The 13,526-nt window shown below is 42.9% G+C and overlaps 1 protein-coding gene across 1 annotated transcript in view; it reads left to right on the top strand.

Annotated features, from left to right (window-relative positions):
* The window catches only part of DLEC1 (DLEC1 cilia and flagella associated protein), a 59,330-nt gene that overhangs the window by 24,278 nt on the left and 21,526 nt on the right, over nt 1–13,526 (top strand). The window contains exons 16-22 of the mRNA XM_074199256.1: nt 3,019–3,187; nt 3,615–3,708; nt 5,349–5,479; nt 6,001–6,159; nt 8,679–8,818; nt 11,660–11,813; nt 12,971–13,081. Of these exons, the coding sequence (XP_074055357.1) occupies nt 3,019–3,187; nt 3,615–3,708; nt 5,349–5,479; nt 6,001–6,159; nt 8,679–8,818; nt 11,660–11,813; nt 12,971–13,081 (958 nt within the window). The remainder of the gene's footprint in view (nt 1–3,018; nt 3,188–3,614; nt 3,709–5,348; nt 5,480–6,000; nt 6,160–8,678; nt 8,819–11,659; nt 11,814–12,970; nt 13,082–13,526) is intronic.

The following is a 13,526-nucleotide window of genomic DNA, read 5'->3' as shown; positions in this document are numbered from 1 at the left end:
GCTATTACATTTCAAGAAATACAAGAATTAATATTTCTATAGTTCTTTTTTTTTTCTATGTAAGCCAGTTAATTGTAATCCTTTTGACTTTTGGTTCTTAAAAACTTAAAAACACATAATTTAGTCCATTATCTTTTGGTGACTTCTAATTTACCTTAACATTTCTCTTATATGAGGTTTGGAAATTATACCTCTGAGTTCTCAAAAGACAATCCTAATTCCTAGTCTCCTCTCTCTCTCTCTCTCTCTCTCTCTCTCTCTCTCTCTCTCTCTCTCCTTATTTGCAAGTTGTTCCCTGATTCGAACAAACTTTTCTCTTTTTGTGAGCAAGAAGACAGTTCTTAAAGTTCAGATTCTAAATTTGCTTTGAAATATAACCAAAATGGACTTCCCTTTCTTTAACTTATGGACATGTGATGTCAAGTAACTCACTGTCCTAAGGAGCAGAGTGGGGAGGAGATATTGCTTCAGATTTCCCCTTTCTTTGTTCTTTCATTTGAACCTTAGCCCCATAAAAAAGCTAATTTGACTAAAAAATAGAAAATATGACAATGGAAACTCAAAGATACTAAATTTAATTGCATACAAAGGAAATTTTAAAATTCTCAGTCTTAAAAAGGGGGACTAAAAATTAATGCCAAATTAGCCACATACACATACATGAGCATATCTAGATATATGCATATTATATATATATATATATTTATATATCTGTATAGATATATGTATAGATATATATCCCGGAACTTGGTCTAAATAGGATTATTTCCCTTTGAAGGAATATTTTCTCTTGGTGAGGGAGAAAATATTCCTTCAAAGATTTAGGAACTCTGTCAGCCTTCTTAGGAGAATTAGGAGTCCCCCTTGAAGAAAAAAATTCTCCAAGGGACCAGTATTGGCTGAAGAATCATTGATACCTTAGGAGAATTTCCTGAATCTTCTGTTATCACTTAATAACACACAGATAGGGAAGACAAACACAGATTTAGCTTCCCCAATAATGTAGGGGCTTACTTGGCTTGGGAGAGTTTGGAACCAGGAGGATCCCTGGTTGTAGCCCTTCATGGAAAAAACCCAAGGCGGCAAATTCCACCAGTGAGCTGTGTTGAAATTATGATTAAGGTAAACTGAGAAAAAAAGTTCAAAGTCTATTCAGTTGTCTAAAACAGAACTTATTATCTTCTCCCCTAAATCCTCCGTCTCTTCTACCTTCCCTATTACTGTTTTTTAATATTTTAAGTGTTTTTATTGTTTCCAAATTAGGTGTTGAGACAATTTTTAGCCTTCAGTTTTTCAAGATTTGGGGTTCCATATTTTTTTCTTCCTCCCCCTCTCCCTAAAATGGTAGGCAATTTGATATAGATTATACCTGTTCTATCTTATTCAACACATTTCCATATTAATCAGAGTTGTGAAAGAAGAAACATCAAAAGAAAAAAACCCCACAGAATAAAGAAAAACCCATGCATATTTTGATCTACATTTCAAGTCCATCACTTCTTTGGGGCTCTCTTTACTGAGTGATTGGTAGATTCTTTCAATGCCTGTTTTACCTTCTGTTCTAGGATATCAGGGCAGTTTTCCTTGATAATTCATTGAAGGATGTCCAGTTGCTCCTTATGATTATGGTTTTTATAGTTAGACCAGTGATTCTAACAGAATCCTGGATCTATTTTCCAGTTTTTTCCCCAATGAGTTATATTTTTCCAAGCCTTGGAATTTGATTAATTTTTGATGTCTCATAGAGTCATTAGCTTCCACTTATCCAATTCTAACTTTTAAAGAGTTGCTTTTCTCAGTTAAAATTTTTTTGTACTTCCTTTTCTTCAGTGGATTTTTGTATCTCCTTTTCCATTCATATAGTCAAGCAAAAACAAACCTCAATCCTGAAAACATCAGCCTCAGCCCTCATTCTTTCCTAACCTTTCTTTCTGAAGGTGAGCAACATGTTTCCTTAGAAGGTCCTCTGGTTTTGTGGTTGGTCATCAGAGTTCTTAAATCCTTCGAAATTGGCTTTATAATTTTGAGGTTGTTATATAAGCTTTTCTCCTGTTTCTGTTCACTTCATTTTGCATCAGCTCATACAAGTCTTCCCAGGTCCCTTTGAAACCTTGCCCTTAATTAAGCTGGTGGCACAGTGGACAGAGGCTGGATCTAGCTCTTTGTACTTAGGCAAGTCATTTTCCCTCTGTCTGCCCAATATCCTCAACTGTAAAAGGGAAATCCTAATAGAACCTACTTCTTAAAGTAGTTGTGAGGATCAAATGAAATGATTTTGATGACATACTTCATCCAGGCAGATACTTAATCACCATTTGTCCCCATCCTCATTTCTTAAAGCACAGTCATTCCCCAATTGATGGACACCACAAAAGAATTACTGTAGCTGTTTGTGTATATCTAGGGCCTTTTCTTCTTTCTTTGATCACTTTGGTCTGTAGACCTAGTAGCAATATCTCTGAGTCAGAGGGTGTAATGACTTTTTGGTCAGTGGACCAGTTGACAGCTCCATCAGCCAGGTCCCCTGGTTCAATATGTAATCCTGCCTGGATCCTCCCACTCCCCCAGCATCTCCTCAGGCCTCTGAGCCACCCACATTTACAAAGGGAAGAAAGGACTCTTGAGGTTTGGTTCTCCAATTATACAGTGTTGAGTTTCCTTGTTGGTCTTTCCATTTAATTGTGTCTGTAGTCTCCAGGAAGTATATTTTCTCTGCTCAATTCCCATAAGTCTTCCCAAACTTCTCAGATGTCTTCATAGCCATTGTTTTTTCATGGTGCAGTGATAAATTCACTGTACTCCTCTTCCAGGTTGCCTTTGTTGCCAGTTCTTTGCTGTCACAAAAAGCACTTCTCTGGCCATCTTAGCATCTAATGGAACTTCCTTTATCTTGCCTACTCATTTAGCAGTAGAATCAAAATAGAGAAACTTTTAGAAAACTTTAGGCTAGAAATGGAGTCTGAACACTAAGCATCTCTGAGTCAAGTTGGTTCACAGACTTGATGTATTTTTGCATAGTCTGGCAATGGAGAACACTCGTGAATCACCTCATAATATGGATGACGTCATTGCCCTGGAAATTGAGGTGAAAGGCTCTGTTGAACCCTTCCAGATTCTCCTGGAACCATATGCCATTATCATTCCTGGAGAAAACTACATCAAAGTCAACGTGAGGAAAGGCTTCAAGGTGGGACTTTCATTCTTGTCTTGTGGCTCTGGGTCCAGTGTGTTCTTGAGGGTTGGCTGTCTCTGGGACCGTTGAACTTTAGGAATTCATGGGGGATGGGATGGTACCTCCTCCACCAGCTCCACCTTGAGTCTCAGGCCCACTGTGGGCCTGATGGGGCCCTAGGGTTCCAGACCCCCAGCTCTTGCTGCCTTTCCAGCCTCAGCTTCAGATGGCATGGAAGCACTAGCTCAAACTGGACACCCTTTTTAGCATTGGTTTCACAATGGAGCTGATCTTGGGGGCCATCCTGAGAGAGCTCCTTATGGAGGATGTCCAGAATGGTTCCCCAGGGCCTGGAACCTGTCCAAATGGGATCCTTTCCTCACCCCTGACTTAGACCAGAATGTACTTTCTCAAGCCAAGCTTCAGGTTTACTTTCTTTTAGATGTGGAACAATAGCAGATCTGCCATCCAATACAGATGGGGGAAAATCAGTGACTGTCACATCATTGAAGTGGAGCCCTGCACTGGAGTCATAGGTAATATGTTTTTTTGGCAGCTTAGCTGTGCCTAAGATATGATGGCAATAGAACAGCAGGCACATCCCCATTTATGAGAAAGGCAGTGAATGCTGGGCACTGGAGAGAGAAACACAGTGGAAAGCCTCCCTGCTCTCAAAGAGCTGATCTTCTCTTGGGGGATGCAGCAGGTCCATAGAGAAGGGAAGACGTGGAAATTTGAGGAGAAAAAGTACGTTATTCAGTCAACAATATCAAGCCCATGATTCATCCAAGACAGGCACTGGACTCTAGGGATATGACCGAGGGATAGTCCCTGACGTCAAAGATTGTCCATTGTCCTGAAGATAGAAATCCGTCTCTCATTCTCCACAATATAAATAGAATTATGGGAGAGAGGTCCTTTGAAGCAACTGACTCTTGAGCTGAGCCTTAGAGGAAGCTAAGAATGCCAGAAACAGAGGCGAAGAAAGAAAGCACCAGAGAGAGAGAGAGAGAACGTCAACTGAAGGGGACAACAATGAGGCCTGTTGAGCTTCACCATTTATGAAGTCACTGTGCTAAGTGTTGAGGAAAAAGAAAAAGCCGAAGACCACATCTTTCCTGGAGAGGTTCCTGGTAGAGTAGGAGAAGACATATGGAGCAAGGGGGGGGGGGGGCTGAGCCCCATCCTCCAAGCAGAACATAGGAAAGGAGACTCTTCTAAGTCAAGTCCCCCCAGGGAGAAAGAGGCAGATGCAGAGTTGTTCATAGGGCTGGGCACCCAGCTAGCAAGCCTGACACAACAGGGGGCATGGGGAGGATTGTTAGCATTGGGACTGGGCAGACGGTGAGCAGACCAGTGGGCAACAAAGGAGAGGCATCCCCAGGTGGCTGATGAGCCAGTCCAGAGAGAGAGGAGGCCTCCACCTAGAGGACTAGGCAAGATGTTGGCTAGAGGGCCGAACAGTGAGCCAGGGGGCCAGGAGCATTCAGAGAAGCAGGAGGATTGAGACACAGTCAGATCTCAAAAGCCAAGGTCCAGGGAGGTCTCTTAATAAGGGTGACTGAAGGGCAAGTTCCATGGTGCTTCTCAGTGAAATAAGACCCATATTAAACTGGGTGAGAACATTCAGCAGAGGATTGATGGAAGCTGAATTGTTGTGAAAGAGAAGGATGTGGAATGAGTTTGACTCTAAAAACAAGAAGAGTAGTAAAGAGTGAGTGGTAGAAAGGGGAGGAGAGGCAGGAGAAAGGTGGGAGGGGGGGGATAGAGGGGAGAGATGCACATGGAGAGAAGGGAGTTATGGGGGAAGCATTGACAGAGTTTAAAAGGATGATCAAGTCAGGTCTTGGGAAGGATGAGGGGGCCTCCCTATATGATCAGTGGGAGAAACTAGATGCTAGAAGTATAGGGGAGGGAAATGGGATCAAAAGCACAAGCAAGAAGTGTAGCCACCTTAGAGGCTCTTAAGGTTTGAGGTGGGCACAGGTTACCCCAATATGAAGGACATCATAAGAGTCAATGGCAAAGCCTGAAGCAGTCCTCAAAGGGAGCTGTCAGAACCCACTCACAGTGGCCTCCAATTAGTCTTTATGTCTCCTGGGGCTTACCTTTGACCTGAACTGGGACACTCCAGAGTTTCTGTCCCTAGTGACCCCAGGTTTTTTTCCTTTCTTAGAAGCTAATGAAAAATGTGAATTTGAACTGAGTTTCACTGGAGGTGTTCCTGGGATGACAAGCCAGGAGCTTCTGTGTAAAATTGATCACTCCCCTATCCCTGTGGTGCTGCACATTGAGGCTGCCTTCAAGGTAAGGCTGTGGGACCCCCGCCAGGGAAGGAATCCTGTTGGTGCTTCTAGAGGAGCTTCTATGAATGGAGAGACCAAAGGACAGAGACAACACAGGACAGGTGGACAGAAAAGCATTTTCTTCACTGCTTCCTGTGCTGCTTACAGCTTTGCTCCCAAGGAGCTTCCATGCTACTTAAGAGAGACAACATAGAGAATGCAGTGGAGATGCAGGACCAGGGGGAAGCCAGGCACCCTAGGGGCACAGTCGGGGTCAAAGAACCAGCCCAGAGGTCCTCGGATGTGGTCGATGCCAAGGCACTCCAGGGTGGAGACTCCCATCTGATCCGTGTGGCATTAGCATCTGGCTTCCCCTTTCCCTCCTTTGCCCTGGGTGGGGTCTGGCTGTGCCAGGGGTCAGGGTCAGGCTGAGAGGAAGAGAAGGAGAAGGGCACCATGCCCAGCAGATAGCAAATACTGTTGAGGATGTACATGGAGAGAGAGTCAGGAATGACAACCTAAGGGTGTCTTTTGGTGCCTTAGGGACCAACACTTAGCATTGATGTCTCAGCCCTGCAGTTTGGTCTGGTTCGATTGGGGAAGAAAGCAGTCTGCATTATAAACATTCATAACACAAGTCAGCTCCTAGCAAAGTGGAAGATGCAGGAGAGCCAAGCTTGTCTGGAGGAAAGGAAAGAAAAAGTAAGTGCTCTGTGGCCCCTATGCCCTAGGAAACTTCGGTTTTGTGGGTCTGGATGCTTCCCAGCTTGGTGACATGGTCACTGGTTCTAAGATCTCCTTGGGATTCTCCTCTCCATGGGAGACACTAGGAATTTATCCCATTTCCCCTGTTCTTGACTTGGTACTTGCTGAGAAAATATGGACTCAATACCCCCTTGGTGCCTCAAACTCAACCTTTCCCTTCTCCCACCTCCAGTTAGGCCTTCTTTCTAATTCTTGTGTTTCTATTTTGGGCCCCTGTAAACCTTTCAGAGTTTTGTCTTAAATAGGACAAAGACCAAATTAGGCTAAACATGGTGTTTATTATCTCCAAAGTTTATGAAACACCCATGGCTGGGAAGTTAGTTAGAAACTGATTCCAAAGAGAGAAATTAAGAGAGCATTTTTATAGGAATTATAAATTTTCTGGTGGCAGTCAATGAAATTACAAATTCATATTATAGATGGATAGTTAGATATTTTCTTTCATAAATATGTCACAATTATATTATAGTTTCCTTCCCTGAATCAGCTTCATATCACTATTAAGAGAGACCCAGAAAGGTTCTCCAAACCCTGGTTTGGAGGCAGTTTGGGAAAGAACTCATGTAGTCACCCATAGGAACTTCTTAGTGTTTATTGACAGGAGCCAGCAAGAGCCAAGCTGATTGATTAACCAGGGGAGGAGGGGAGAGATCTTTATGCTAAAATTTTGAATTGCAACCACATAGTCCTATGTTAGGGAAATTTCCATTTGGAGAGTTCCCAGGATGGAGAGAAGGGATTCCAGGTGTTTCAGAGAAGGAGCCAGGATGCTTTATCCAAATGAGGCAGTTTTCCTATCCTGGGACCAGTTTGCAAAATATTCCCATGTCATTAGTTTTCTATCTGGGGCCCCTTTCTACCTCAAATCCAAGTTCTTCCCTATAATTTCACAGTTAACCCTATCATCATGACTAACAGATTCCATTAGCAAGAGGAAGAGGCCTCCCCTTGACTCGAGATCAATGTGTCTTATCGGACACATAACAATCTCCCATAACACAGGGATTCTTCCTCCTCTTTAGGATGTCTGGACCATCCTGGGACTGCTGAGGAAATGAGGGATTTAGAATTGCTACCAGAGAAAAGTCTGTTTTCTCAGGAGAAAGTTGATACCTCTACATTCGGATTGATAATTGTCATCAGGGCCGAGCAGACTTTCACAAGAAATAAAAGTTTAAAATATATATGGAATTTACATATTCACACTCCCATTCTCCCAGTTCCTAGAACTCCAAACCTCAAAGTCAGTTTATGTCACTGAAGCCTGAAGTCCCAGAATTGGAAGGGACTTCTCCAGGTTCAACACTCCCAAATCTTTCAACTGATCCTCATATGCCATGGACTCAAGGCACCACCCTTATCTGATTGCCTTCTTTGGACCCTCTCCAGCTTACCTAAGACCCTTCACCATCCAGGCCCCTTCCTCTGAGACACCTCTGCTTCCTCCCCAAGAACAGCTCAAGGTTCTTCTCCTTCAGCTGATGCCCCTATGCTTTGCTGCCTCCTCCTCCTCCTCCTCATTTCTTCTCCTTCCCTTCCTCTTCCTCCTCCTCCAGTCCTGGTTTATTTCCTCCTAGCCCCATCTTGAGCAAAGGTATCAGACCAAGGCCAGTGGCCAGTACATCACCTGAACCAGATTCAGATGTAATTGGAAATATAGTGCAACACAGATAATGTTGATTTCCTATTCCCTATGTCAATATAGTGCTTGCCTCCTTTGTCATTTGAGTTTGCTACCCCTGCAAAATTGTTAAAGAATACAAATGTTGAGGGGCCGCTAGGTGGCGTAGTGGATAAAGCACTGACCCTGGAGTCAGGAGTACCTGGGTTCAAATTTGGTCTCAGACACTTAATAATTACCTAGCTGTGTGGCCTTGGGCAAGTCACTTAACCCCATTTGCCTTGCAAAAACATAATAATAATAATAATAATAATAATAATAATAATAATAATAATAAAGACAGAATGCTTTCAGAAAAACCTGGACTTAGATGGAAAGTGACATGGCCTGTGAACAAAATAACAGCAATATTGGGATGATCAGCTGTGAACTAAGACAACTCTGAAGGACTTGTGCTAAAGAATATTATTTATCCCAAAGACAGAGCTGATGGGGTCTGAATACAGATAGAAGCATACTTTTTTTAACTTTATTTTTCTTGAGGTTTCTCTTTTTTGAGGGGAAGGGGGTTATGTTTACTTTCACAATATGACTATAATGGTAATGTTTTGAATGACTGTACATCTTTAACCTATATCAAATAATTTGCTTTCTCAGTGAGGGGGAGAGGAGTGGGAAGAAGGGAGAGAATTTGAAACTCAAAAGTGTAAAAAATGAATGTTAAAACACTTTTATATGTAACTGGGGGAAAATAAAATAAAAAAATAAATTTAAAAAAATAAGAAAACACAACTAAGAGCTTTCTGAGCAGATCCATTTCTCTCTCCTTCCCTAGGTTTCTCCCTTCAAAATTGAGCCCCCTGAGGGCCACATTCCTCCTTTGGGGGAGGTCCAAGTGACTGTTTTATTTGAAGCTAAATGTTGCCAAAGTCTCCAGACTGTTTTAGAGCTGCTGGTGGAAAATGGAGAGCCAAGGTAGGTCCTAGAGCAGCTGACCCAGAAGGCCCAACTGCTCCTCAATCAATCAGCCAGTACACATTGATTAAGCATCTACTAGATTATGGCTTTCTTCTGGCTTCTAGAGGTCACCAAGGAGCTTTCACAGCTGTCCTGAGTTTTCTTCTGGACTCTTTCTGGGCACTAAACTGCTTCAAATGACCCCACCTCCTTTTCTTTGTCTTTTCTTTTTTGGTATCTACCAATTCCTAACTTATCTCTCTCCCTTCCAACTCCTAATCCCCATTAGAAAAAAAAAAGAAAAGAAGAACAAAATTTATATAACAGTTATACATAGTCAAGAAAAATAAGTTTCCTCATGAGCCATTTCCAAAATGAATGTCTTTCTCTCTCAAATAGAGGCTGCCTGTCTCTGGAGGGACCAGCATGCTTCATCACAGGTCCTCTGGAGTTATGGTTGGTCACTGATTTGATCAGCAATCTTAAGTCTTCAAAGTTGAATTTCTTTACAGTAGTATAGTCACTATACAAATTATTCATTTTTCCAGTTCTGTTTGCTTCATTCTACATCAGTTATAAGTTGTTGTAAGCCTTAGATTTATTGAAACCATCCCTGTCAGTATTTTTCACAGCTGAACAGATTATATGCAAATATAATGAACTATTTATTAAATAATTATTCAAATTTTATTAAGCTTGTTAAATTTTATTAAATTTATTAAATATTTCATTACATTCACACACCATAATTTCTTCAGCCTTTCCCCAATGAATTTACCACCCAGTTCGTTTACTACTATAAAAATAGCTTGTAAATGTTTTTGTACATATGGATTCTTTTCCTTTTTCTTTGATCTCTTGAAGTATATAGGCCTAGTAGTAGTATCACCAGATTAACATATGCATAATTTAATGACTTGGAAGCATAATTCCAAATCACTTTCCTGAAGGAAAGAGTCACTCAATGCTCTACCAAGAGTGGATTAGTATACCTCTTTCCCTGCAGCCCCTCCAACATTGTTATTTTCCTTTTTTGTCCTCCTTTGTAATCTTTATGGGCCTGAGGTATAATATCAGACCTATTTTAAATTACATTTTTCTAATTACTAGTGATTTGGAGCATCTCTTCTTATGACTAATGATAGCTTACATTTCTTCCTTCGAAAACTTATTGTTCATGTCCTTTGACCATTTATCAGTTAGGGAACGGTGCTTATTCTTATCAATTTAGACTATGTATCTTAGAAAATGAATCATCCTTTATCATAGAAACTTGCTTCAAATTTTTTCCCCAGTTAACTATCTCCTTTCTAATATTAGTTGCATTGATTTTGTTTGTGCAAAAACTTTGAAATTCTATATGATTGAAATTTCTCTTTTTTTCCCGACATCCTCTGTATTCCCTGTTTGGTCATAAAGTATCCACTGATCCAAATGGACATTTCTTTATTGTTCCTCTAGTTTGGTTAAGATGTAATTATTATATCTAAGTCATGATTCCATTTGGAGCTTCTCTAGAGAGATGGTAGGAGTTGCTGATGTAAATCTAATTTATTGCTGCCAGACTGCTTTCTATTTTTCCCAGTTTTTGCCCAGTCATGAGTACTGCTATTCTGTAGGGTGAGTTCCAGATCTCTTCCTCTGATTGAGTTTATTGATCTCTTCTTTGTAAAGTGGACAAATGGAATTTCCCCTTCCTCATTCTTCTTAGTCTCTCTACTATTGCTGACACTGCTGATCACCCTTCCTTTGAGATTTTCTCCTCCCTGGGTTTTCTGGACATAGTTTTGGTCATATTCTTTTTCTCACTATGTAACCATCCTCCCTAAGTGGAAGTGAACCCAGGACAATATCCTGATCTCTCTGTCTGTCTCTCTTTGTCTGTCTCTGTCTCTGTCTCTGTCTCTGTCTCTGTCTCTCTCTCTCTCTCTCTCTCTCTCTCTCTCTCTCTCTCTCTCCCCTCTCTCTCCATTACCTCTACCTGTCTCTCTCTCTTCCTGTCTTCCTTTCTTTTACCTTCTCTCCCTCTTCTGCTATCCCTCACTCTCCTTCTCTTCTTTCCCCTCATCTTTGTCTATCTTTTTCCTGCCTTTTCCCTATTCCTCTCTACTCTTCCTACTCTCTCTCTCTCTCTCTTTCTGTCACTCTGTCTCTCTTGCTTTCTCCTCTTCTCTCTCTCTCTCCCTCCCTTTGACCCATCAATGCCACTATTCAGTAGATTTCCCAAGTTAATTAGGGAAAAAAGGAAGAGAACCAAGCCTCTAAGAGGATAGCTAGTCTTGTATGGGAGAGGGGGCTGAAGACCTCATCCTGAAGCTTAATAGCTAAAGAAGCTTGGGCAATTCCTGGGTGTCCAGGAAAGTGGTGATGCCCTCCCCAGAAACTGGGCAGCTTCTTGGAAGCTCAAGACAGCAGTGGCCATCAGGTGATTCCAGTAGCCATCCTCCCATCAGCTCTCCTGGATTCTTAGACCATCTTTATGCCTGTGACTTCTAGAAGTGGACATGCAGCCCTCCCCCCACAAGCTTTAGCTGCAGACTTCCAGCTGCTCTTTGCATGTCTTCCTCTACGTGTTCCTTATTATTGGAGGAGGAAGCTCCTGAGGTGGCTCATGGCCCCTTTGGGAGAATGGTCCCAAATACTTGGGCGAGGCTTGTCACAAGGGATTGTGAAGCCCAGAGCACTTCATGCCCCACCAGCATTGAGGGTGGTGTTGAACCCACTTCAGGCCCCTGCCCTTGGAATTTGACTCAGACCAGTTGGAGCTTAGGAGAGGGGAGGAGGTGAACCGGCCCTGGGTGTGGGAGACGCCCCAAAACCAAGGGCCTAGGAGTCCTGACCCAGATTACTGCCCCACAGCTACCTGCCCGTATATGGTGAAGTGCAGAGGCCTTATGTCTATTTGATGTCCAGTCAGCTTGTGCTCAGCAACATGTACTTTGGCATCCCCATTGATGCAACCATCACACTCTTTAACGGGACACTGCTGCCCACCAAGTTTGTATGGGGAAAGGTAAGAGACTCATCCTCCAAGTGACTCTTCTGTGCAAGGTGGAGGGAAAAAGAAGAGCCCACACTTCTGAAGGTTTTGCAATGTGGTTGACATAAAATAAGATCCTACTTGAGTGAGCAGGTCATGAAGGCCCTGGAATGTAAGATCCTCAGAGATCATCAGGGAGATCAGCCTCTCATTTTACAGATGAGGAAACTGAGGCCCAGGAGGGGATGTCAGGCAGGAAGTGTCAGAGCTGGTTTGTAAGTCTCGTTCTCAGAGTCCAGAACTAGCAGCCTTGTACTTAACCACTGTGAAGTGCCCACAGCAGGTCACAACTTCAACCCAATATGTTCAAAGTGGAATTCATATTCCTTCCCCAAACCTTCCCCCACACCTTGCCTTATCTTGTAGAGGGCACCACCATCCTTCTCATCCTTAAGGCTGCCACCCTAGGAGTCATCCTGCATGCCTCCATCTCTCAGCCCCAGATCCAATATGATGCCATGGCCATCAATTTCACCTCTGCATCATCTGTTGACTCTCCATGCCCCCCTCTTCTCCTCTGCCTCGGCTTCTAATAATGGTGCTTTTACACACACACACACACACACACACACACACACACACACACACATTTGTAAAGAGAAAGAGAGATGTATGTATTGCTTTACAAATATTTCATCAGATCATCACAACCACTCTAGGAAGTAGGTCCTATAATTCTTCCCCCCCATTTACAGATGAGGAAACTGAGGGGAAAAGCGATCAAGTGACTTGCCCAGGATCACACAGCCAGTGAATATCTGAGGATGGATTAGAACTCAGATCTTCTTGAGTCCAATCCTGGGGCTCTCTGATAGACTTGACCTTGTGGGGCCCTGAGGCATTGCTAATGCAGTTCACCCAGATAACTTCTTCCCAAGATCCCCACTTCTACTGGGGTGTTTGTATCTGAGAGTTAATAATAGAGTACCCTGCCTTGTGAAGTTTTCTTAGAGAGAGGTGAAGTCAAGGCCACTGGTGAGCACAACCAGATCCATCAAGCTACTGGGCATCATGGCATAGCCTTGTGTATTTCTTTGGTCAGAATGCAATAGCTGGGTCTGCAGGTACAAAGTTCTGAGCATTTTGAAATGCCTCAGTTGCTCAGAAAGGAACTTCCCTTGTATTGGCAGCTTTTAGGGACTTATTCTGACCTCTGCGTAGTGAAAATCAGTCCTCATCATGGCCTCTTGGGCCCCAATGAGGAGAAGCAGCTCCACCTGCACTTTACCTCATTCACAATGGTAAGTATAGCCCGGGATGTCTGAGGTAGGGAGGGGGCTCTGACCTGGGTGGGGGGCCTCTGACTTGGCCAGGGTCTCAAGGAGCAGGGGCTTCAAGCATGGGCCCTTTGCCCTCAGTGGTCCACCATAGAGTGCTGCCAAATGCCCTGCCCTCCTTTTTTGGACTGAACCAGAGTGGGTGGCCTGAGACCTGCCCCCATCACCTTACCCCAGGTCAGGACAGCTTTTGAAATTAGGGAGAAGAGTTTTGGGTTTTTTTTTCCAAAATCAAAAACCATCTTTTGCTGCCAGAGGGCAAGAAGTCTAAATCTTCTGTACCAAAGGGTTCTCGGACTTAAATTTAATGGAAATAGGACTTAACACAGTAGTTTCTGTTTTTACATTCCCAAGTATTTTGAACATCTGAGAACTGAAGACCCTGGCCCCTCTCCACCATCCAGGGTGA

The sequence above is a fragment of the Macrotis lagotis genome, chromosome 8, assembly GCF_037893015.1.
Source record: "Macrotis lagotis isolate mMagLag1 chromosome 8, bilby.v1.9.chrom.fasta, whole genome shotgun sequence".
NCBI classification, from domain to species: Eukaryota; Metazoa; Chordata; class Mammalia; order Peramelemorphia; family Peramelidae; genus Macrotis; species Macrotis lagotis.
Note: the sequence above shows the minus strand (reverse complement) of the source record. Positions and strands in the feature narration are given on the sequence as shown.